This window comes from Dreissena polymorpha, chromosome 1 (assembly GCF_020536995.1).
Source record: "Dreissena polymorpha isolate Duluth1 chromosome 1, UMN_Dpol_1.0, whole genome shotgun sequence".
In the NCBI taxonomy this organism is placed as follows: domain Eukaryota; kingdom Metazoa; phylum Mollusca; class Bivalvia; order Myida; family Dreissenidae; genus Dreissena; species Dreissena polymorpha.
This window is the reverse complement of record NC_068355.1, coordinates 100,363,410-100,386,857: the sequence shown is the minus strand read 5'-3', so window position 1 is coordinate 100,386,857 and position 23,448 is coordinate 100,363,410. Positions and strand designations below refer to the sequence as shown.

At 36.3% G+C, this 23,448-nt stretch overlaps 1 protein-coding gene and 1 long non-coding RNA gene across 3 annotated transcripts; both read left to right on the top strand.

Annotated features, from left to right (window-relative positions):
* Positions 1-109: 109 nt before the first annotated feature.
* LOC127842629 (renalase-like) lies at positions 110-17,836 on the top strand. 2 transcript variants are annotated; one of them, XM_052372249.1, is made up of 7 exons: positions 110-131; positions 649-757; positions 990-1,541; positions 2,992-3,121; positions 3,379-3,541; positions 15,836-15,968; positions 17,496-17,836. In XM_052372249.1, exons 2-7 carry the CDS (start codon positions 652-654, stop codon positions 17,606-17,608), a joined length of 1,197 nt encoding a protein of 398 aa, XP_052228209.1. In that variant the 5' UTR covers positions 110-131; positions 649-651; the 3' UTR covers positions 17,609-17,836. The 2 variants fall into 2 exon arrangements, with proteins under 2 accessions (XP_052228209.1, XP_052228200.1); XM_052372240.1 differs by having other exon boundaries at positions 115-176.
* LOC127842714 (uncharacterized) lies at positions 6,215-7,709 on the top strand. The gene is made up of 2 exons (XR_008031837.1): positions 6,215-7,474; positions 7,609-7,709. It is a non-coding gene; the product is annotated as an uncharacterized LOC127842714 (long non-coding RNA).
* Positions 17,837-23,448: the final 5,612 nt, after the last annotated feature.

The window sequence follows — 23,448 nt, the reverse complement described above, 5'->3', positions numbered from 1 at the left end:
TATTCATGAGCATGTTACAACTTTAAAAGCATCAACATTTTTTATAAGACATGATTTTTTAAGATCTGATGCGATTTTAAAGTTAATTAAAGTTATTTATTAACTGCGAAAATCAATATGGCGACTCCCGAGCAAGTTTACATTCACTACTCAACCAACATATAACATACATATTTGTTTGTTGTTTATTAGTTATGAAGCCTGAATTTACAATTTCTATTCTAAATGTTTTATTTGACATGTTGATTTTTTAAATAAAGAATTACTTTTGTACCGAACAACTCTAAATGTACTTGTATTTATTGTTTTAAATTACTTACATAATCATTCGGATATAGGTCAAAGCGGTCAGTGATCTAAAACGGTCACACTAATACAGAGCTGCAGATAATTTGATACTTATTTTTAATGTGGAATTTTTAATCTAAATAATTTTTTGGTTAAAGTAAATTTGCATTTAAGCATCTTATCTGGAGACCTGCGACTCTATAAATCATATTAGTAATACCAGGGTACTGTATGGAAAACCTAGCACTAGTGATATGCTGTTTTAAAATAACCTGTCAATAATATCCGCAAGGGGAGTTAGACAGTATAGATAGATAGAAATAACTTATGAATAAACCATCAGTTGTTATTTTGAAATAGGCAATGAGTCAACCATCGGTAGCAATCATTGGTGGGGGTGTGGCAGGACTGGTTTGTGCCAACAGGCTTCAACAGCTGGGAATCAGTCAGTCTACTGTTTTTGATACAGGTAGATATGCATGATGAGACAGTTTTTAGATAATTAATTAAATAGGTTTAATAAAAGAAATTCCAGGGCAAGGCAAGGTTATGTTTTTAGCTATAAGCAGTGTAAATTGGTTACTTAGCAACTAGTTTTGAGTGTTGCCTTATCATCAAATGGGGGAATATGCTCTCATAGTTATACACCATTTGTTAACACTTAAAATGAATATACAATATTCGTCATATTCATTTTTCAGGAAAACATGGACCTGGGGGAAGATGTTCGAGTCGAGTGGTCAACATAGGAGGAAAGTTGCATGTGTTTGACCACTCTGCTCAGTATTTCACTGTCAGCGATTCTAGATTTGCCAAAATTGTTTCATACTTACACAGAAAGGGTGCTGTGAAACAATGGAAGGGCAAAATAGGAAAGTTGTCAAAAGGCTCTTTTGAAGAAGATAAGAACCTTTCACAAGCCTTTGTTGGAAGGACAGGGATGCATGATATTCCCAGAAGTTTGGCAGAAAACATAAACGTACGTGTCAATACATGGGTTGGAAATGTTTCGTGGGAAGATTCAATTAAGAAGTGGAAGGTGGACAAGTATGGAATGTTTGACTATCTGGTAATTGCTCATAATGGTAAATGTGCAGACAGGCTAATGGCTAGTGCAGGCACGCCACAAATACACACATTGACACAGGTGCGATTTTCTGATCGGCTCAATGTTAGAGACAAGCGTATGCATCTGTGTTCCATTTGGGCCCTGCTTGTCAGCTTTCCTAGATCTCTTGAATTGAAATATGAAGGTAAGGAAGTTAGAGTTATACTGTAAATTGTCTTTATTAACTGTCATCAGTGATTCTCCCCCCCCCCCCCCCCCCCCAAGAATAAACGGCCTATTTCCCAATGGAAAAAAAGTAACTTTTTTCCCAAAACTCTATTCAAAATTTCTCTAAAAAGATTTCAAACTTCTCCAATAAACTCAATAATTGATATAACTCGAAGACACTTAATGTTATTATAAATTTAAAAGTGCAGTTAAGCATGAACTTATTAACAATTGGAAATACCTGTACTGTGATTTATTATGCTCCCCCAAACAATTTTTGGGGGAGCATATAGTCGCAGCTTCACCTGTCAGTGCGTGTGTCCGTCCTTGCACAATTTTCGTCCGGGCTATTTCTCAGCAATTAATGACCGGAATTCAATTAAACTTTATGGGAAGTTTCACTACCAAGAGGAGATGTGCATATTATCAGCCGGTTCTGGTCGGGTGATTTTTCACAGAGTTATGGCCCTTTGAAATTTTCCATTAACTGTACATATAGTGCATTTCTTGTCCCCCCCAACTACTAGACGTTTCCTTTTATCTGAATATATAGTGCAATATTCTGACAAAAAAACCTTTGGGAAGCATCACCTGTCTCCGACGGTTTCTTGTTATCATATTTATAATGTTTTATCTTCTCAATTTTTATGGTTTATTGAGCTATCTTTCAGAATCTAAAAGACACACTCTGTAAAATGTAAGCAGGTAAAAACCTTGGTCATATTGTTATTATTTTGAAAGACATGGCCTGTGTTTGGAAGTTCTGGACAGCGGGCTGGACTTAAAATGTTGTCTGATTGTGCAATTATGAAAATATGCCAGTCTAAAGAGTTAAGAGAAAAAATTAAGATATTCTTTTTCTAGCAATATAATTTGTTATAAATCCAGATATTTGGTTGGAATTTTATTTAAAACTCACTTTTGTCATTGAAATAATAAAGTGTGAGAGATTCTGACTCTTTAACTCAGTACTTTACCATTACTGTTAACAATGCAGTCATGCCATGAATTATTTATAAAATAAAGCTTCTATGAAAATATCACTAGTATGTATGTTTTGTTCAAGTACTGATAAGTTACCTACTGGTAGTTTTCAGAGCAGGATAAGTAGCGTTTTGGTCAGAACATAATGATGAAACAAACTAACTCTTGGTTTCTACAACTCATTTGTGTACTTTTAGTATAAATGATAAAAAAGTTGATTGTACAATTTATCTGTGAATGGTGAAAAAATTAGTTCTTGTAACTTGCCTTTAACTTTAAAATTGAATGTATTGTACATATATTTTTAATGCAAAAACAAAATTATACATGTACACTTTATGATTTATGATTTTTATTGATATTTCACTTTCAAAAATTCTAACAGAAATGAAAAATCATTCTACAGTAATAATGTTTTACAAACAATTTTAATTCTGCTTCAGGCGCTCATGTTGAAGACGAGGATATTTCGTGGCTCGCCAATAATACAGCCAAACTAAGTGTTAGCGATTTGGCAACTGGCTCCCAAGTCGAATGCTGGACCGTTTTCAGCACTAGACAATTTGGGACTAGGTATTAATATACTTAAAACTCAGGTTTTTGTAATCATTGTATATTGTTGTGCTTGAAAGTGCTTTGGTGCCAAACATTTATACATTCATACATAACCTTAAGTTACAAATAAAAATAAAATAATATTTTTTTAAATGAAACGATCAGAATATCATTATAACTATACATTTGGATTGATTTGAACCGCTTTTTCAGACAAAGAAATTATTCTCAGTGTAAGCATCCAAATATCTAACAATGGGTACTGGTTTTTACAGGCATAAATGTTCACAGGAGAACATTCCCCCGAACGTGGAAAGGGAGGTGACTGAGAAGCTGTTGGCTGGCGTACAGAGGGTCACAGGGGTCGCCCAGCTGCCACCCCCAGCCTACACCAGGGTACAGTTGTGGGGGGCGGCACTCCCTCTCAATGTGCTCAAGGTGAGGATACTTCTGATGAATGCTATGGACGAAACATGTTCAGTATGAAAAACATTTTTATAAACGTGTTTGTACGCTGTATTTTACTCGCAGTTTGTTCAGTATGTTCAGGTTTTATGCTGTTTTCTGCTCACCTGTATCTTAGGGTTTGAAATTAAGCCTTTTAAATCTGAAACTATATAGGAAAGTATTTAATTTAATTTTAAAGGGTAAAGATTGCCATTTGTGGGTTATGCGACCAAACAATCAGATTAATAAGTGTATTTCTTCAACTCTAACGCTTTCTTTAATTATTTAATCTTTATTTTAAAAATTAATGCATTAGATGAATCAGATGATCTCATTCATGGTGACAATGGTGTTATTTTACTCTTGAAATGTGTCAATGTAAATCATTGTTATTATAAATTTAATTACTATGGACAAACATTTGCAAAACCATGTCAATTTAGTAGCTGAAAGAATTTTCAATGGCATTTTTAATTATGATGACCCAGGTGAAAACATTATTATTTATATAAAAATAAAGCTTATTAAGACTTATCAAATTAATCTTGAAATTTATGAAGTTGTATTCTTGTTAAAGTAATAATAGAGTCAAACACATTAAATTAATGGAATACATGATAATAACAATAATTAAATAAACTGTTATACATTTTTGTCGTTGACTTTATTAAGAGAATTATTTTCCAAGCTATTTCTCAGCAACTTATTATGTGAATTCAATGAAACTTTATGGGAAGCTTCACTACCAACAGGAGATGTGCATATTATCAGCCGGTTATGGTCGGATGATTTTTCACAGAGTTATGGCCCTTTTAAATTTTCTATAAACTGTACATATAGTGCAATTCTTGTCCGGGCTATTTCTCCTCCAACTACTGACTGGAATTCAATGAAGCTTTATGGGAAGCTTAACTACCCTGAGAAGATGCGCATGTTATTTGTGGGTTCTGGTTAGATGATTTATTTAGAGAGTTATGGCCCTTTGAGTTTTTTAAGTTGCTAAACCATCCATCGTATTATTTTGTCCAAAGTTATGCCTCTCAAGACGTTTCCTTTTATCTGAATATATAGTGCAATATTGTGACAAAAATAACCTTTGGGGAGATTCACCCGTCTCCGATGGTTTCTTGTTTACCCAGTGAAACCCCTGAGATCTTTAATTTTCTTCTCTTTCTTACATCTTTCTTTAAATGCTTATCCATGTTATAATCTAACTAACAAAATATTTTGTTAGCATCAATTTCATTTATAAAAATTAAGCGAATTTCTTCTTGTATTAATAGAGATCATAGATCCAATATGGCATTCTATAATTCAATACTTTTTATGCCCCCAGTAGGGTGGCATTTAGCAGTCACACTGTCTGTTAGTCCATCCTGCATTCCTTTTCTCAGAGTTTTTTATGCAACGCTGTCACCAGGTCAGCAGTTTACACAAGAGCTGGACATAATGTAACTTTATTTTTGCCATGTCTCAAGTTTTTGAAAATACATTTCTTAATCCTTATTGCATAAAAGACAGTTTTTCTAGCAGTTTTTGCAGATATCTAAAGATTTACGTCAATATCTCCAAGGTCAAGGTCACAATTTGAGTTCAAAGGTAAAAAATGGCCATAAATGAGCTTGTCCGGGCCATAACTATGTCGTTCATTGTGAGATTTTAATGTCATAAATACGTTACCTACTATCTATTAGCTTATAGCTTTCCAAGGGGAATTAACTCATCCGGAATTTTAACTGGGAACCGGCCACCTCATTACCGTAACACAGGCCAGGTTAAACATTACTGCAACGCAACCTAGGCAAAAATCGGTAACCAATCCTCAATATTCTTTCCGGATCGACCAGGTGTAGACGTGTCTTTTACAGCTCTGAATTGAAAATTGTTTTTCGATTTATTTCACTTGGTTGATTGGGGTTTTTCATAGATAAATTGTGTTATTTATCTTTGTACTTCTTATTCGGAATATTTTATGTGGATTTTATGGACTTTTGTTTCAGTTGTAAAGGTAAGCCATGCTTGCTTTTGTTGAACAATCGTTTATTTCTACCATGCTGGGTGTTTTAGGCGCGAAAGAGCACGTGCAAAACGTTTTTTTTTCTAATGCGTGAATCTTGTTTTCAGCTTTGCTGCGTTTTAGGTACATTCTCATGTACATGAGCACGTGTATATCGTGATCTTCGTCAATACGCAGTTGAGGAAAATTGTACAGTGTAAATATTCTTCTAATGCGTTACGAGATCGTGCAAAGCGTGCTCTTCTAATTCTTTGACAGATTGTTTATCATTTGCCATTGTGTGCAAAAATGATTTTACATTTCATATGACAATATTAATTGATGATCATTATATTTTCATCTGTTTTGAATTAAACTTTTGTTTAATTTATGATCTACGGCAGTGGTATTATACGTACCATTGACTTTCTCTTTTACAATAATAACTTAGAGAATGTTAATTATTTTCATTATGGACAAATAATGATTTTATGTGCCGCATGATAATCTGGTCTGTGACCATTTTATTATTGAATATGTTTTGCTCTTGTCTTTCATATAATCGACTTAATGATGGTCGCAGATACAAGAGATGATAAAACCCGATGACGTCGCAGATCATGGATGACTTATTTCATGTTCAAATTGTTGAAACTTGATTGTTTCAGCCTTGCCGGGTTTTTGTACGTACTCATGCACTTGAGCACGAGTTTTTCGTTTTTCCTCTTCAATAAATAATTGAGAAGGTAATCCAACTAGGATTTCGTGCCTTTTTCATCAAAAGATTATTGAGGCCAATTGTACAGCGTTTGTTTGTTTACATATTGTGGTTTAACTTTTATTTAATATTTTAACCATTGTTTTTGTCTTTTGTAGGTTCTTTCTGTTTCTTTTGTTTCAGAAATGAACTTACAAAATAGAGGTTCATGTGGTCATGTCAAGACAAGGTGGAATTTCCACAACACTTGCCTTGCATGTACCGGTTGCACTTGCTTCACAAATGTGCGGTGTGCGTATTGTGGGCTTATGACACAGCTGGTCGCCGACGGACATCGATCAGCCACAACGCAACGAACCTACAACAGACGTTGATTGTCCGGTGACTTCACTGGATGATGGTCTTTAAATTGTTTTGAATATACGTACAATTGATGTTATCTTTTACAATAGTAACTAAGATAATATTAGTTAATTGTATTATATGCTAATAATTATTGTGCCATATGACAATCTGGTCTAGGACCAGTTAATTGTTGAATATGTTTTAGTCTTATTTTTCATATTCAACTACACGATGTCTGCAGAGAGGACATCTGATGATATAGCCTTCGCTATTCTTTCCCGGGCAGGATGAGATCTATTAGTAAATATTGCTTAGAAAGTAGATCTACATCACACCTTATGGCACCAAGATGGGAAGAAGAGCCATACGTCGGTAACTGCCCGTTGGCGGTGACCTTGGAGGGTCATCGCCGGTGACAGTACTGTTCACTTAGTGACGGTCCGTTCACCGGAAAACAATTTCCGGGTACTGTTCCCGTTAATTGAGGCGAGACGGGCAAGACGTGGAACACGGAGCTACCTCTCCGTCGATCGTCGTCAGACCATTGGGGCGTTCGCCATTTACCGGTCTGTGCCCGTAGACGTTGACCACGGAGCAACAACGGTACGTCGGTCAATGTCTCATTCAGGTTTGTTGAGGTATGTATGATTATAACATATATACCTAACGTTGACCACGGAGGTTCAATACTAGTGACGTCACAGTTTCAGAGATGTTCCTGTAACACGTTGAGGAAACGGTTCCCATTAACATAGACGGACAAGACGTGGAACACAGAACTATCGCATCGTCGATCGTCTTCAGATCATGGTGCTTTCGCCTTCACCGGTCTGTGCCTGTAGACGTTGACCACGGAGCAACAACGGTACGTGGGTCAATGTCTCATTCAGGTTTGTTATGGTATGTATGATTGTAGCATAGTATACCTAACGTTGCCAACGGAGGTTCACACTAGTGACGTCACCATTTCATATTTGTTTCATGAATGGTCCGTTACAGAACACCAGTTACCGGGGACTGATCCTGTCATGGAGAAGAATATCCGTCACGGGTTCTCGGTACCTAAGAAGAACCTTCTTACGTCGGTTTTTGCCCGAGGACATTGACCACGGAGCAACAACTGCACGGTGATTAATGTCTATTCAGGTATGTATTTTATGAGACATACTGTATCTAACATTGCAGGTGACGTCACTGTTTCATATTTCATGATCGGTCCGTTCACCGAACACCAGTTTCCGGGGACTGATCTTGTCATCGAGAGGAAATTTCAGTCGCCGGTTCCCGGTACCTAAGAAACGGGCAAGACGTGGATTACGGCTTTTCACTCTCCGTCGATCGTTGCTAGACCTTATGGCGCACACCATTCATCGGTCTTTGCCCGACATGTTGACAACGGAGCTATAACAGTACGTCGGTCAATGTCTCAGTCAGGTATATAAGATAAGGAAGGTAAGAATAAGTAAACATCATCTGACTTCTTATTCATCTTATTCGTCCACAGATACAACAACAGTAGACGGACACGCTATTCTTCATCGAGCACTGGCCAGAAGAAGAAGTCGTTCATCATCATCGGATAGGATAGACATCGAAAATACCTCGCTTTCAATGAGCAGTTCTCGTAAGCGTTCACGTCAACGCTCATGTAGACATTATTTTGGAGACTTTATTTCCAGCGTAGCCAAACAATATTTCGGCATCGCAGGTATATTGGAATTCGCCATTCATCATGTATGGATTTCCGAACCTACTGGTCATATTGACGTTTTCTATATTATTCCTTTACGGAATATCATATCACCATTACACATGTGTTGGTTTTCTTAGGCATCCACACATGTTGCAGTCACCGAACCTTATTTGTATACGAACATTAGTTCGTTTAAATTTCAGGCTTCGGGATTAGGTCATTTTGCCACCACGACTACATTGGACACTTTGTGCCTGTCATACTGATAATCTAACATTGTTTTCCGATTTACAGTATCAGTTAGATGACTTCTGCACCAGTTATTTTCATCCTGACGCAGTCTTATTAGGACCGATTCGTTCCGATCACAGCGCACCGATCTCCGGACACCAGTCACCGATCAAAACAAGTAGTCGTTTTCTTCCTCCTCTTCTTCGTCATCGAGGGGGTTCGTCATCATTGCCATCGGAATTGAGTTTTGGCTCGTTCTTCTTTGTCGAGCAATACTCGGATTTCATGTCAGACCATATGGATTCCATCATATTTTGGCATTAAACCAATAACGTTACCGGTCATATTAAGGACCGTTCCGGTTAGGTTAACAGTTACCAATCACCGGTATTAACTTGTGTTTTCATCGGTCATAATTTGTAGCAACGGTTATCTTCTACTTTTCTAGTTGTATAACCCTTGCTATGATTCTATTGAATCCAATATTTTATGGATTGAACAATTTCCATGACATTTTGTATTTTTTTTAATACTCGTGTTCTACTGATGACCGTTATTTGCCAAATCATCTACGCTGATTTGGTTTATGGTTGAATTTCCTTACCAGCTAATCCAAATTGGTGCTGGATATGAATTACTTATACTATAAGAATATGAAATACATCTATCTGTTATTTCTACTTCTATCTCCGCCGACTACATGCAGACTATTGGTCTTGCAGTTTGTTCGGCTGAAGCGAGCTCGAAATCTTATATTGGGCTCGAACATTTCTATTTGATCTAGAATTATATTCGAGAACCTTAGGTTAAATTTTAACATACCTTAACCTGTTGGATACAGACGAGCATTCTTTTTAGCTCTTTTTCATTTATAAACATTTTCACGACTCGTTTGTGATGATTTCAACTAGCACACATCGGTCGTGGTTTATTTCCAGACACAGAGGTGAACATATTATCACTCATTGTATTTGTATTCCAGGAACTTATTCGTTATTTGCAAGATAGCAGGTCGTCTCAACGCCTGCAGTTCTTTTTCCTTTCGGTTAAATGAAAATTGATTTGCGCATGCGCGCCAGTGTTTTTCCAAATCGCTTACACGTAGATGCTAAAATGTTTCGAGGAAAGTTGTTTCTCATCTAACGCTAGTAATGAGCAAAATGCGATCATAGATCGCGAAATGCGATCATAGATCGCAGTGTTAATGCTACACCGCGAATGCAGTTCGTAGAAATCTATCAACAGCGTGTGCGATTGTTATACATTCGTCCACTTGACATAAACTGGATACTTAGGTTATTCTATTATTTTGCCAGTTTTGGAATATCTTAGTGAGTTTTTGCCATATTTTTATGGTATCTACTTAGTGAATCATGTGATTATGGTTCTACGACCTTTTAAGTCTCCTGTACAATTAATTTCAGGAACTTCTGCACAGGTCAAATATCATATCTTAGAGAGAAATATGTATACAGATCCAAACATGTGCCACTACATGTCTGGCCATTATTTAGTTGTTTCTGCAGAAGAACATATTTCTGTTAGAACTTCAATACTTGTTACTTTTGAAAGGATAATTCCATCAGAACGGTATATGAGGTTCCCTGGAAATTCTTTTTGACTGGGTATTTGAGAGCATAGTTATTACCTTAATCACTCTGCTAGATGCATACATCTTTTTCTTTGATGATAAGAAATGTGTTCTTCTTTCCATCAAGGATAGAGATTATGCTTTCGTATACCTTGTTTTGTGTTAGTCATCACAACTCTGTGCTAATTTGGAACTGATCCAAGCTATGGAACATTAACACTATGTTGTTCGTTCTTAAGCGGTTTTGGCTTGTGTTATTGGGTTGCTTGATGAGCTTCCTATGAATTTTTTTCATCAGCCTTATTAACAGTTCCAATATAATTTTTAAGACGGGTTTTTCCTTCTAATTATGTCTTTATCATACTGAGAAGTGAAATTCATGCTTTTTCTGTTGAATAAGACCAATTTCAGTTAGATCTAATGTCGTCTTCACTTTATTGTGTCAGCCAGGATTCCTTGCTTATATCAACTCTATATGACTTCTCAAAATCTTCAAGTTTCCAAGTTTTCTTAAACTGGTAGACATGTAGATAAGGATAAACTTCTATGGCCAATCAGGGCTTTGAAGTTCTATCTCAGCAGTGTTAGTACATTCGAGGTTCTAAAAAGACACTCTTCATTTCCCTAAAAAAAGGGGGGGGAGATGTGTCTGCGGTTTCTATTAACTAGGGTTAGACCTCTACAAGGAAGGTTTACTCTTATCTCTTATCTAAGGATTCATTCCTTTTTAGGATCTGACCGCATGAAGTAAGAGCTTGTCTGGTTCGTGGGCGTATATTAATCACACCCCACTTCTTGACATGCTCCAAGTTTTTTTCTGTAGGAATCCGACCACCTTTTTCATCTTTTTATCTTCTTTTTCTGAAGTGCCAACAAAACCATTTGTATGTGTTTGGTCTTGTTGTAATTTCAATAACGGAAGTGTCTTCTTTTTGACATAGACATATTTACTCTGTCTGATGAGTCAAAATTAATACCGTTTTAACGAAGATAACCTGATAAACCTTGTTTTGGGTTTTGGCTGTCATTAGCTGGTAACCCTTTTTATGGGTTCTACTGTGATGGGAAAATATTTACGAGCCTTCCCACCTCAGCTTCAAAATCAGCTAATAGATAGTAGGTAACGTATTTATGACATTAAAACAAATTTTTAAAGTAAAATTCATTTTAATTATTAAATACTTACCTACTATCGGTAAGTCCCACCTCCCACCCCGCTATTCGATTAATATTTTGTATATGTATTGAAAGAATATTGAGGATTGGTTACCGATTTTTGCCTAGGTTGCGTTGCAGTAATGTTTAACCTGGCCTGTGTTACGGTAATGAGGTGGCCGGTTCCCAGTTAAAATTCCGGATGAGTTAATTCCCCTTGGAAAGCTATAAGCTAATAGATAGTAGGTAAGTATTTAATAATTAAAATGAATTTTACTTTAAAAATTTGTTTTAAAATCATTAGGCAAATTTGTTCACCATCATTGGAAGGTGTGTTGCTCAAAAGAATTATGTCTATATCTCCAAGGTCAAGGTCACACTTTCAGTTCAAAGGTAAAAAAATGACCATAAATGAGCTTGTCCGGGCCATTACTATGTCGTTCATTGTGAGATTTTAAAATCTTTTGCCAAATTTGTTCACTATCATTGGACAGTGTGTCGCTTGAAAGAATGATGTCGATATCTCCAAGGTCAAGGTCACACTTTGAGTTCAAAGGTCAAAAATGGCCATAAATGAGCTTGTCTGGGCAATATCTATGTTGTTCATAGTGAGATTTTAAAATCATTAGGCACATTTGTTCACCATCATTGGACGGTGTGTTGCGTGAAAGAATAACGTCAATATCTCCAATGTCAAGGTCACACTTTGAGTTCAAAGGTCAAAAATGGCCATAATTTAGCTTGTCTGGGCCATAACTAATTTCGTTCATTGTGAGATTTTAAAATCATGTGGCATATTTGTTCACCATCATTGGACAGTGTGTCATGCGTAAGAATTACGTCAATATCTCCAAGGTCAAAGGTAAAAAATGGCCATAAATGAGCTTGTCCGGGCCATAACTATGTTTATTGTGAGATTTAAAAATTACTCGCCACATTTGTTCACAGTAATTGGACGGTGTATCATGCGAAAGAATTACATCGATATCTCCAAGGTTTCCAGTCAATTGTAGAGCTGCAACGATTCGCCAACAGCTCGATTCGATTCGATTTCGATTTCAGACACTCCGATACCGATTTTTCGATTCGATTCATCTTCAAACCTAGTTTAAACATATATTCACTCTTATGCCTCAAAATTAACACTTCTGTTCAAATGTGATTTCAATAAAACACATAAAATGAATAGCAAAAGAATAGCAAATTAGGAATTTTAATATAAAAACTTCTCACTATTGATTACACAATAATATAAAAATAAATATATATAATTTATAATTATACACGTGTGAAAAATAATGAACTTGTCTAATATTGAAAAAAAAAAAAATCAAGAAAAAATTATAACCTATATTCATATCAAAACAGGTAACAAATCGGGTACGAGTTGACTAGTGGGGGACTTGTTGACCAAAAATCGGGTACGAGTTAACCAAATCGAGTATGAGTTGACGGAAGGTACGTGTTGACTTAGGTACGAGTTTACTAGCTTCGTATCTCCAAGGTCAAGGTCATACCCCGAGTTCAATGGTCAAAAATGGCCATAAATGAGCTTGTCTGGGACATACATTGTAACTACATGTATGTCATTCATTATGAGATTTAAAAATTACTCTGTACATTTGTTCACAATCATTGGACGGTGTGACATATGAAAAAATTACTATATCTCCAAGGTGAAGGTCACACTTGGAGTTCAAAAGTCAAAAATGGCCATAAATGAGCTTGTCTGGGCCAAAAATAGGTCATTCATTGAAAGATTTTAAAATGACTCTGTACATTAATTTTGTTCACAGACATTTTATGGCGTGTCATGCGAAAGAATTCTAGATTTCAAAGGTCAAAATGGCCATAAATGATAATGGCATATTTATTCTTAATAAGCTCCATAAATTAGCTTCTCTTGTTTTGTGGAGACAGCAAGCAAAATATCCTGTGTAGATGCATCATGTGGGTGTATACGTCAAGTCTGTGACAAAGCTCTAGTTTTTGTTTTGTGATTCAACCTTCATGACCTACAAATGAAGGGTGAAATTCCTTCGGGTCCATCGATTTTTGGTGAAATAATGGGCCTTGGACATTTTTTTGCGAGGCTGTTTTCGGAGAAAACCCGAGCTATTGTCATAGTCTGCTCGTCGTTGGCCATCGACGTCCGACGTCTTCCGTAGGCGTCTTGCTAAAACCTAGCATTGGCTCTAAAATCAATGTACTTCCACCTACAACTTTGAAACTTTATATGTAGATGCACTTTGATGAGTTCTACATGCCACACCCATTTTTGGGTCACTAGGTCAAAGGTCAAGGTCGCTGTGACCTCTTATATCAAACTTTAACATAGGCTCTAAAATCAAAGTGCATTTACCTACAACTTTGAAACTCCATATGTAGATGCACCTTGATGAGTTCTACACGCCACACCCATTTTTGGGTCACTAGGTCAAGGGTCAAGGTCACTGTGACCTGTAATATAAACTTAAACAAAAACCTTAACATTGGCTCTAAAATCAAAGTACTTCCACCTACAACTTTGAAACTTCAAATGTAGATGCACTTTCACGAGTTCTACACGCACCACCCATTTTTGGGTCACTAGGTCAAAGGTCAAGGTCACTGTGACCTCTAATATCAAATTTTCACATAGGCTCTAAAATCAAAGTGCTTCCACCTACAACTTTAAAACTTCATATGTAGATGCAACTTGATGAGTTCTACAAGCCACACCCATTTTTGGGTCACTGGGTCAAAGGTCAAGGTCACTGTGACCTCTTATATAAAACTTAAACAAAAACCTTAACATTGGCTCTAAAAACAAAGTGCTTCCACCTACAACATTAATACTTCATATTTAGATGCACCTAGATGAGTTCTACAAGCCACACCCATTTTGGGGTCACTTGGTCAAAGGTCAATATCACTGTGACCTCTTATATAAAACTTAAACAAAAACCTTAACATTGGCTCTAAAAACAAAGTGCTTCCACCTACAACGTTAATACTTCATATTTAGATGCACCTAGATGAGTTCTACAAGCCACACCCATTTTAGGGTCACTTGGTCAAAGGTCAATGTCACTGTGACCTCTAATATAAAACTTTAACATAGGCTCTAAAGTCAAAGTGCTTCCACCTACAACTTTGAAACTTCATATGTAGATGTACCTTGATGAGTTCTACACGCCACACTCATTTTTGAGTCACTAGGTCAAAGTTCAAGGTCACTGTGACATCTAACAAAAAACTTTAACATAGGCTCTAAAATCAAAGTGCTTCCACCTACAACTTTGAAACTTCAAACCTAGATGCACCTTCATGAGTTCTACACGCCACACCCATTTTTGGGTCACTATGTCAAAGGTCAAGGTCACTGGGGCCTCTAATATAAAACTTAAACAAAAACCTTCACAATTGCTCTAAAATCAAAGTGCTTCCACCTACAACTTTGAAGTTTCATACGTAGATGCACCTTGATGAGTTCTACACGCCACACCCATTTTTGGGTCACTAGGTCAAAGGTCAAGGTCACTGTGACTGATCTTCATAAAACTTGGTCAGAAGATATTTCCCAATGATATGTTTGACAAGTTTTAAAATGGTTCTGTTTGGTTGGAAAACTGTGGCGGCCTTGAGGGGGGGGGGTATATATCCTTGATTATATGGGACTTGGCTATAGTAAAATCTTGTTAGCACTCTAAAAGTAATATTTATTTTTTATTCTTAATGAAAGTTGGTCAGATCATTTGTTTTAATGACATCTTGGGCTTCAAAGAACAGATTAGGTCCTTTGTATCTCAGGTGAGCTACTTTGGGCCTTTCAGGCCCTTTTGTTGGAATTCCTCAGATCTTTTTTATGCCCCCAAAAGGGCATATAGTGATCGGACTGTCCGTCACACTTAGCGTTTAGGTTTCGAAAAATGCTCATAACTTCTATGTCGTTTCAGATAGCAATTTCATATTTGGCATGCATGTGTATATGGACAAGGCCTTTCCATACGCACACATATTTTGACCCCTGTGACCTTGACCTTGATCTTAGGGTCCGCGTTTAGGTTTCGAAATCTGCGTTTAGGTTTCGAAAAAAGCTCATAACTTCTATGTCCCTTGAGCTATAACCTTCATATTTGGTATGCATGTGTATATGGACAAGACCGTTCCATAAGCGCAACAATTTTGACACCTTGAACTTAGGGTCCGCGTTTAGGTTTTAAAATCTGTGTTTAGGTTTCGAAAAATGCTCATAACTTCTATGTCCCTTGAGATATAGCCTTCATATTTGGTATGCATGTGGCCTTTCCATATGCACAAAAAAATAGACCCCTTGACCGTGAACTTAGGGTCCACGTTTAGGTTTCAAAATCTGCTTTTAGGTTTGAAAAATGCTAATAACTTCTATCAAAGCGTTTATAGGGGGCATATGTCATCCTATGGTGACAGCTCTTGTTTTAAATATTAGGCTGTGACTGAAACTATTGCAGCAGAGCCAAAGCTTTTTTCTTCATTTTCCATAGAAATCAAGCAGCATATTGTTTAAGAATTGTGTTGAATATTTCTCTCTTCAGACTCGGGAGGAGTGTGTGTTTGATGGTCTCCACAACGTAGGTATCTGTGGTGACTGGCTCACCTCCCCTTGTGTGCAGGGAGCCGCAGTCAGTGGGCTAGCTCTGGCTGAGAAAATACATCTACATCACGTGGGTAGGCAGCTGTTATTTGCAAGCCCTGCCTTGAAAAAATGGGGTTGAATGCATGTGTGTAAGGTGTTGTCTCAGGTTAGCATTTGCTGTCTGCACAATCTTATCGGGGACAATACTTTTTGCCTTTATTGAATTTTTGCTCTAAAGAAACTTTATTTAAATGAAAAATTTCAATAACATCTTAAAGTTTCCTCCCAGATTAGCCTGTGCAGAGTGCAAGTTTCCTCCCTGATTAGCCTGTGCAGAGTGCAAGTTTCCTCCCTGATAAGCCTGTGCAGATCGCAAGTTTCCTCCCTGATTACACTGTGCAGAGTGCAAGTTTCCTCCCTGATAAGCCTGTGCAGAGTGCAAGTTTCCTCCCTGATTAGCCTGTGCAGAGTGCAAGTTTAAGTTTTCTCCCTGATTAGCCTGTGCAGAGTGCAAGTTTCCTCCCTGATTAGCCTTGCAGAGTGCAAGTTTCCTCCCTGATAAGCCTGTGCAGAGTGCAAGTTTCCTCCCTGATTAGCCTGTGCAGAGTGCAAGTTTCCTCACTGATTAGCCTGTGCAGAAAGCAAGTTTCCTCCCTGATAAGCCTGTGCAGAGTGCAAGTTTCCTCCCTGGTTAGCCTTACAGAGTGCAAGTTTCCTCCCTGATTAGCCTGTGCAGAGTGCAAGTTTTCTCCCTGATTAGCCTGTGCAGAGTGCAAGTTTCCTCAATGATTAGCCTGTGCAGAGTGCAAGTTTCCTCCCTGATAAGCCTGTGCAGAGTGCAAGTTTCCTCCCTGATAAGCCTGTGCAGAGTGCAAGTTTCCTCCCTGATTAGCCTGTGCAGAGTGCAAGTTTTCAACCTGATTAGCCTGTGCAGAGTGCAAGTTTCCTTTCTGATTAGCCTTACAGAGTGCAAGTTTCCTCCCTGATAAGCCTGTGCAGAGTGCATAGGCTAATCTGTAGCAACACTTTACTTTTACTTGTTTTCAAAACTGAATGGATGAAATCAATTATATGTTTATGATATGAAATTGTGGTATCTCATTTTGTATAAATTGTTATGCCCCCGGTAGGGTGGCATATAGCAGTTGAACTGTCCGTCTGTCCGTCCGAAAACTTTAACATTAGCCATAACTTTTGCAATATTGAAGATAGCAACTTGATATTTGGCATGCATGTGTATCTCATAAAGCTGCACATTTTGAGTGGTGAAAGGTCAAGGTCATCCTTCAAGGTAAAAAGTTTTTAAAAAAACAATCCAAGGGAAGTAATAACCTTTAAAAGGGAGATAATTTATAAATCTGCCAAATGATATATTGAAATTTTATTTCAAAGCGGTGTAATAGGGGGCAATGTGTTTCTGACAAACACATCTCTTGTTCTTAATAAGACGGACTGAACCACGGCAGACCTGTCAAGTCTCACTAATACAGAGTCAAGCATTAGAGATTCAAATCTGCTCTCACGATTATCCAAGCATTTTTCAGGCTTAATAAAAAAACTGTTTTAAACTTGAGTTTTTACTGTTATGATTTTTTGAAGAGCACATTATCTGGTTTCAGGTACCAACAAAAGCAGTACATCTTTAGTGCCTGAGTTTCAAGCGGCTGACGGGGAAGTGATAGGGGCATTTCCAGTTGACAGCTCTATTCAGTTTCAGCCTCAGAGCCTCTAATTTGTTGTACGTTTTATAGTTGTACAATTCAATATGTATGTGTTCACTATTACTGCATGGAAAAATATATCAAAGTATATTGTGCAAATAATATATGTGTAGAATTTATTTATTTTTGATGCACATGAAAAATATTTGTATAAGAATTGAAATGTTGGATAAATATGCATGACTTAGAGATCAGATGAATGATAAATGATTAATGAATAAAGTTTCTTAAAAATGTCATACATATTTTCTCTTCTGAAAATAGTATTTTAATCAGCATTGCAATATTCTTTATATGTATGAAAAAAAACTTTTGCACAGACTGTATGCCATGTTCTGTGATACTCGAAAATTATTCTTTAGATATAAAATTCAAATAGTTCTTTTTTAATGTGTGGTGTGGCTAACTGATTTATATCACTAATCCAATAAAACGTATGAAGACACTTAAGGCACCATTAAATAGGAATGGAGGGCGTATATGCATCAAAATGATTAAAAAGCGCATACACTTGCACAGAAAAAGGGATTGCGTACAGACAAAGATGCATGGAAAATTCAATCAATCAATCAATCTATAAATGACCGTGGTTTAGATGCATAGAAGACAGTTTACTTTGAACCACCAACACCAATGCCCAACTGACTTGTGGCCTTCTTCAGGAATGAGAGGCCTGTCTGCATTTAGAGGGCCTTGAAGACATTCTGCAAACAATTAACAGTTCTAGGATTGCAGACCAGGAGACTCGTCTGCAAATCGCAAACTGTTGTAAGAATCTTGCAACAGTGCTTTGCTCAGTTGTCTGTCAAGATTGTAAAATCTTTCTTTACTAATTATTACAGAATCTAACTGCCTTCTTACCTACCTATGAATCCGATGGAGCATACAGGATGGAGGTTATTACAGAAAAGTTGAAGATCAAGGTGAACAGCATGACCAACAGAAGTGCATCACCATGAATGGAAAGAAGCTGGAAGAAATGGTCTGCTTCAAGTATTTGGGAGCAGCCCTTTCCAAGGATTGCACAAGTACAGCTGACATTTGTATAAGAAAAGCCATGGTGACCGCAGCGATGGCCAGACTGAGCAGGATGTGGACAAGAAGCTCCGTAAGATTCCCCACCAAGTATAGTCTCTACAAGTCCCTGGTAGTTTACATCAAACTGTATGGCTGTGAGACCCAGACCCTTCATGTGCACCCAGAATACAGGATTCAGGCCTTTGATTACAAGAGTCTCGAAAGACAATTCTTCATTTCCTACACTGAGAACAAGACCTACACGTATCTCAGTAACATGACTGCAATACATGTTGGCCCGCAAGAGACCCTACTGGCGAACATCAAACAGCTAAAGCAGGCTTGGTTCAGACACGTCGCCAGCCACAAATCTCTTTGCTGTACTGTGCTTCTGGGTAGGCTAGAGGGAGGTCATGTACGAGGCCATCAGAAGAAAAGCTGGATGTACAAATTGAAAGAGTGGACATCACTCACCATGGATGAATTACTCTCAACAAACCTAACTGGCGGAGGAGTTCTTTTTTGCTGTCCCCCATTCCTCCTTACAGCCAGACTGTAAAGGGAATTATGACAATGATGTATTCCAAGTAGCTGTTTAACTGAGCTTTTCACCTTAAATGACTTAACGTAATGCCAGGAAACTCGAATGAATACATTTGATTATTTCCATTTGCTAATTTGAGCATAATCCCCAGGAACATTGGCCACATCAACACATCTTTGTTTTATAGGACGTAACACAGCTCAGTGTAGGGAAATGCTGATTACGCTATGCATACAAAACATAGACACATTCTGTCCCAGTTACAATTACGCATTTACGTTAAATTCCATCCGCAATACTTTCTAGGTCATATACAGTCTGACTTTAATTTTCTATTGGAAAGTATCATGGTTTTATTTTCCATTTACAAGACGCGATAAGATTTTTGAAGACCTAAGTCGTTCCAAAATGGGGCTTATGCAACATGCTGCCAGTGTAGCTCCAGCCCAGCCTGCGTATCCACAGTCTTGTCAGATATGCATACTGAGGAGGATACTCCAGACATAGCATGAAACCTTCCGTGGTTTTTATAGCGGAAAGCGTACTACACACATGCGAAGGCTGGGCTTGAGCTGCGCTTGCCCCATGTACCATAAGAATAATTTTTACATGAAGTAGTTGCAACAGTATTATATGAATGTGTCATATGTTTTGATGAGAAAGAACTGAATTCATAATAAGCCATGTGAGGACGTACTGTATATGATGGATCTCGCGAAGGGGAAAGTTTTTATCTACGAACACTATTTTGTGGTTTGGCGTATTCTGGATATAAAGTGCTCCAGTTTGTGTACGAGAAAGACATTTTTGAAGTTTCTTTTCGGTAAGTAACGAGCACAGTTCACATATATAATATCATAATATTATATTTTGTATTAATGGGTAGATTAATGATAAAAAAAGTGTACTATGTATTGTCAGGGACCTATACAAACGTATAGATCCCTGGTATTGTTCACGATTTCTATACGTAGTTATTTACTTAATATTACACCAATATTACAAAAAACATTAAAAAAATGTTTATTTCTGCCAACATTTTGATATTTTTGCTTTTAAACAGAGCATTTAAGTATCATTGATAAATTATTTATGTTATACAATTATTCTGGGCAAATTTATAATTTCAAAACATTTTTAGTTGGTGATGTTATTCACGTTCAATAAATACATCATTTCTTCTTATCAACCTGATGCCTGTTGTCTGCTACTGTTTCTTATCATAATTGAATATATTACAATACACCATCGGCGGCCGAGCGCAGTCAAATTCCGATTGCATTAAAAAACCTGCTCTTTTATTAATATGTCAAGCACGTACACTTAACAAAAAATACGATATTTCGTTATTTAATGTAGAATTTTGCAAAAGTGAAATGGAAATCGGTAAATTACAAGTTCGATAAATAGTGTTTATTTAGTGAATGTTGTGGAGGTTTCGGTAAAATGGATCTTTAATAGATATACCTAAAATGAGGTGTTAATGACACCTATTATTGGCTTACAAAAAGATCAGGGGCATATATTTGCAAAGTGGTGATTAATTTTGAATTGATTAATTAATGCCTTGCATACAGTAATTTACTACTAAAGAATGTAGGGGCATGATTTAAACGAATATTAATGAATTTGCGATTCTAAATTAATTTTTTATGAAGGAAGCTATAAAGGCCGTTTTTAAAGGCCGATTTAAAAGAGGTATATATATTTATTTATTCAATAATGACTTCGTTAAAGAATGATTTAAGTTGAAATGTAAAGCACAATACGTTTAAGGCCACCGAAAAGCACTCAATTTCTCTATATATACAATTGGAGACTTTTCCAACGCATCACTTATTCATATCAATATAGCTCCCTTTTTTAACGGATTGTGTTGAAATTCGGACCCAGAATAATGCAAAACATATCCGATTATTCCTGAAAATTGAAGTGAAATTGAAAAACAACAAAATATAAAACTTAACAAATGAAAAATGTCCCTTCAAATGTCAAATTTGCAAACTCGTACAACGTTAAATAATAACAGTGTGAAAAGTAAAACGCATAAACTTACACGTCTCAATAACTGACCGGCTTGCAACATGCCGATTTAGCCGTTGCGCTCCTGAATATTCAGGTATTCAAGTTTGAAAATTGATGCGTTAGAAAAGTCCCAAAGTGTTCATGAGGTAGTTTGCCAACTCATTTTATTTTTCAATTATCAATATTTGGAATTACTGGCCAAGAGAAACACAAATGTATATCCTAATTATCTACCCCCTTATTACTACAAATTACATAAATATCCTTAGTGGTACTTAGCGATCCTTAGTGGTCATTAATGGTATTTAGTATGAACACGGACTCTAGATTACAATATACACTCCGTGGTATGAACGGTTATATAGGATAGAGAAGTCAAACTTGTTGACGCTCTCAAATATTAAGCTACTTTTTATATTGGTTATATTTGGAAAGAATTTAGCCCATACAAAAAGTATCTTTAAATTCTGTGCGCGTCTTATAAATAAGACTAAGGATAGAGATGCTTTGACTGACATCAGTAATACACACAACTTGAGAACAAACAGCGTTTGATAACATCAACTCCGTACATTTTAATTGGATAATCGCTTATGGATTAAAGGTTTGATAAATCCTATTTATATCATATACCTGACTTCATTTATTCCAATCAGGTAAATAACTATTACAATAATAAAACAGGGGAATTCTACACGGTGTATCTTATCAGCTCAATACCTGGCTATTGTACTGGACAAATTGGATATACTGGATGTACTGCCAATATAACTGATTCCATTTATTGCTCAATTGTTGTGTACATTTAAAATTAACAACGAAAATGAATCCATATCACCGTTGCACATTTTTATTAAGTTCACAGTAACCCGTTCTTTAAATAGAGATAGCCTAAGTAAAGACGGCGCTAATAAAGTGTGAAGGTGGATATTAAGAAATAAGATCCATTTTCGCATGACACTGGCAGTATAGCATGTAGGCTTATATAAATATAGACAATTTAAGACATGGATAAAATATAAATAAGACACATTTGAATATGTCATTTCTTAAAAAAAAAATAAGCACGTAGTCACATATAAATAATATTCATTACAGACACAGAAAAAATATATATAAGACACATGAGCATCCTTCATTTCTTAAAAAAGCATGTGAATCTGAAGCAAACATTTGATAGCTTGTATAGAAAACGGTACTTTTCAGCCTTTTCCAAAAATTGCCAAAGATGCCTACAGAGGAAACAAAAACTACTAAGATACCTTTGTATTGTTTTTGTAAGCACACACAAGTGTATGTTTAGGTAAACATGTGTATTTCTACTCGTTTCATTATCATTTCACAAGAGTTGTGTGTATTATAAATGCATTTATTAAAGTACATATATATCATGCTTATACTCTCTGGAGTACGACTTATGTATTTTGTTTTAATCAAATTATTTATGATACACGTATGTGTTATTTCACATTATTGTATAAATGTCTGTACATCATTGTGAGATAAATAAAGTATTGATACTGTCTTAGTTTATCACGCTCTCCTTTTGGTTTCTTCTTTTAGTTAATGTAATTCAGCGTTTAGTGTATAATATGAGACGCGTTCTGAATAAACGGGACTTAATGCATGTGCGTTAAGTGTCATCCCAGATTAGTCGTGCAGTCCGCACAGGCTAATCAGGGACGACATTTCCGTTTTTATGGTATTTTTTGTTTAAAGGAAGTCTCTTCTACACGAAGATCCAGTTTAGGCGGAAAGTGTGCGGACTGCACAGGCTAATCTGGAACGACACTTTACGCACATGCATTAAGCCCAGTTTTCTCAGAACGCGACTCATATTAGAAAGTTGCATTATTAGAATTAATACTTACGCTCGTCCGTAAATAATACTTACGCTCGTCCGTATTTCAGCAATTCCCAAATATACCCATCTCATATCTAGATATTTTCAATCAGAAAATTTGTTATCATTAATAGTAATTATTTTAACATATTAAAGCAAAATTTATCAATTATTATTTTGAGTAAGTTAAACAATAATAGTTTAATTTACAAAATTAAAACAAAATGTTAATCAATTATGATTTTTTTTGCAATTTAAACAAGCTGTGCATTTTTTGTAAGAGTGTTCTTTTACATTTTTTATACACTTTTTTATATTTACTAAGTAGCTTAAAAACATATTTTTTAAGATTTAAGTAGATCTATTACTATAATAAACTTTCATGAGTAATATCATGTCAATTTACATTCCCATTCTAATTT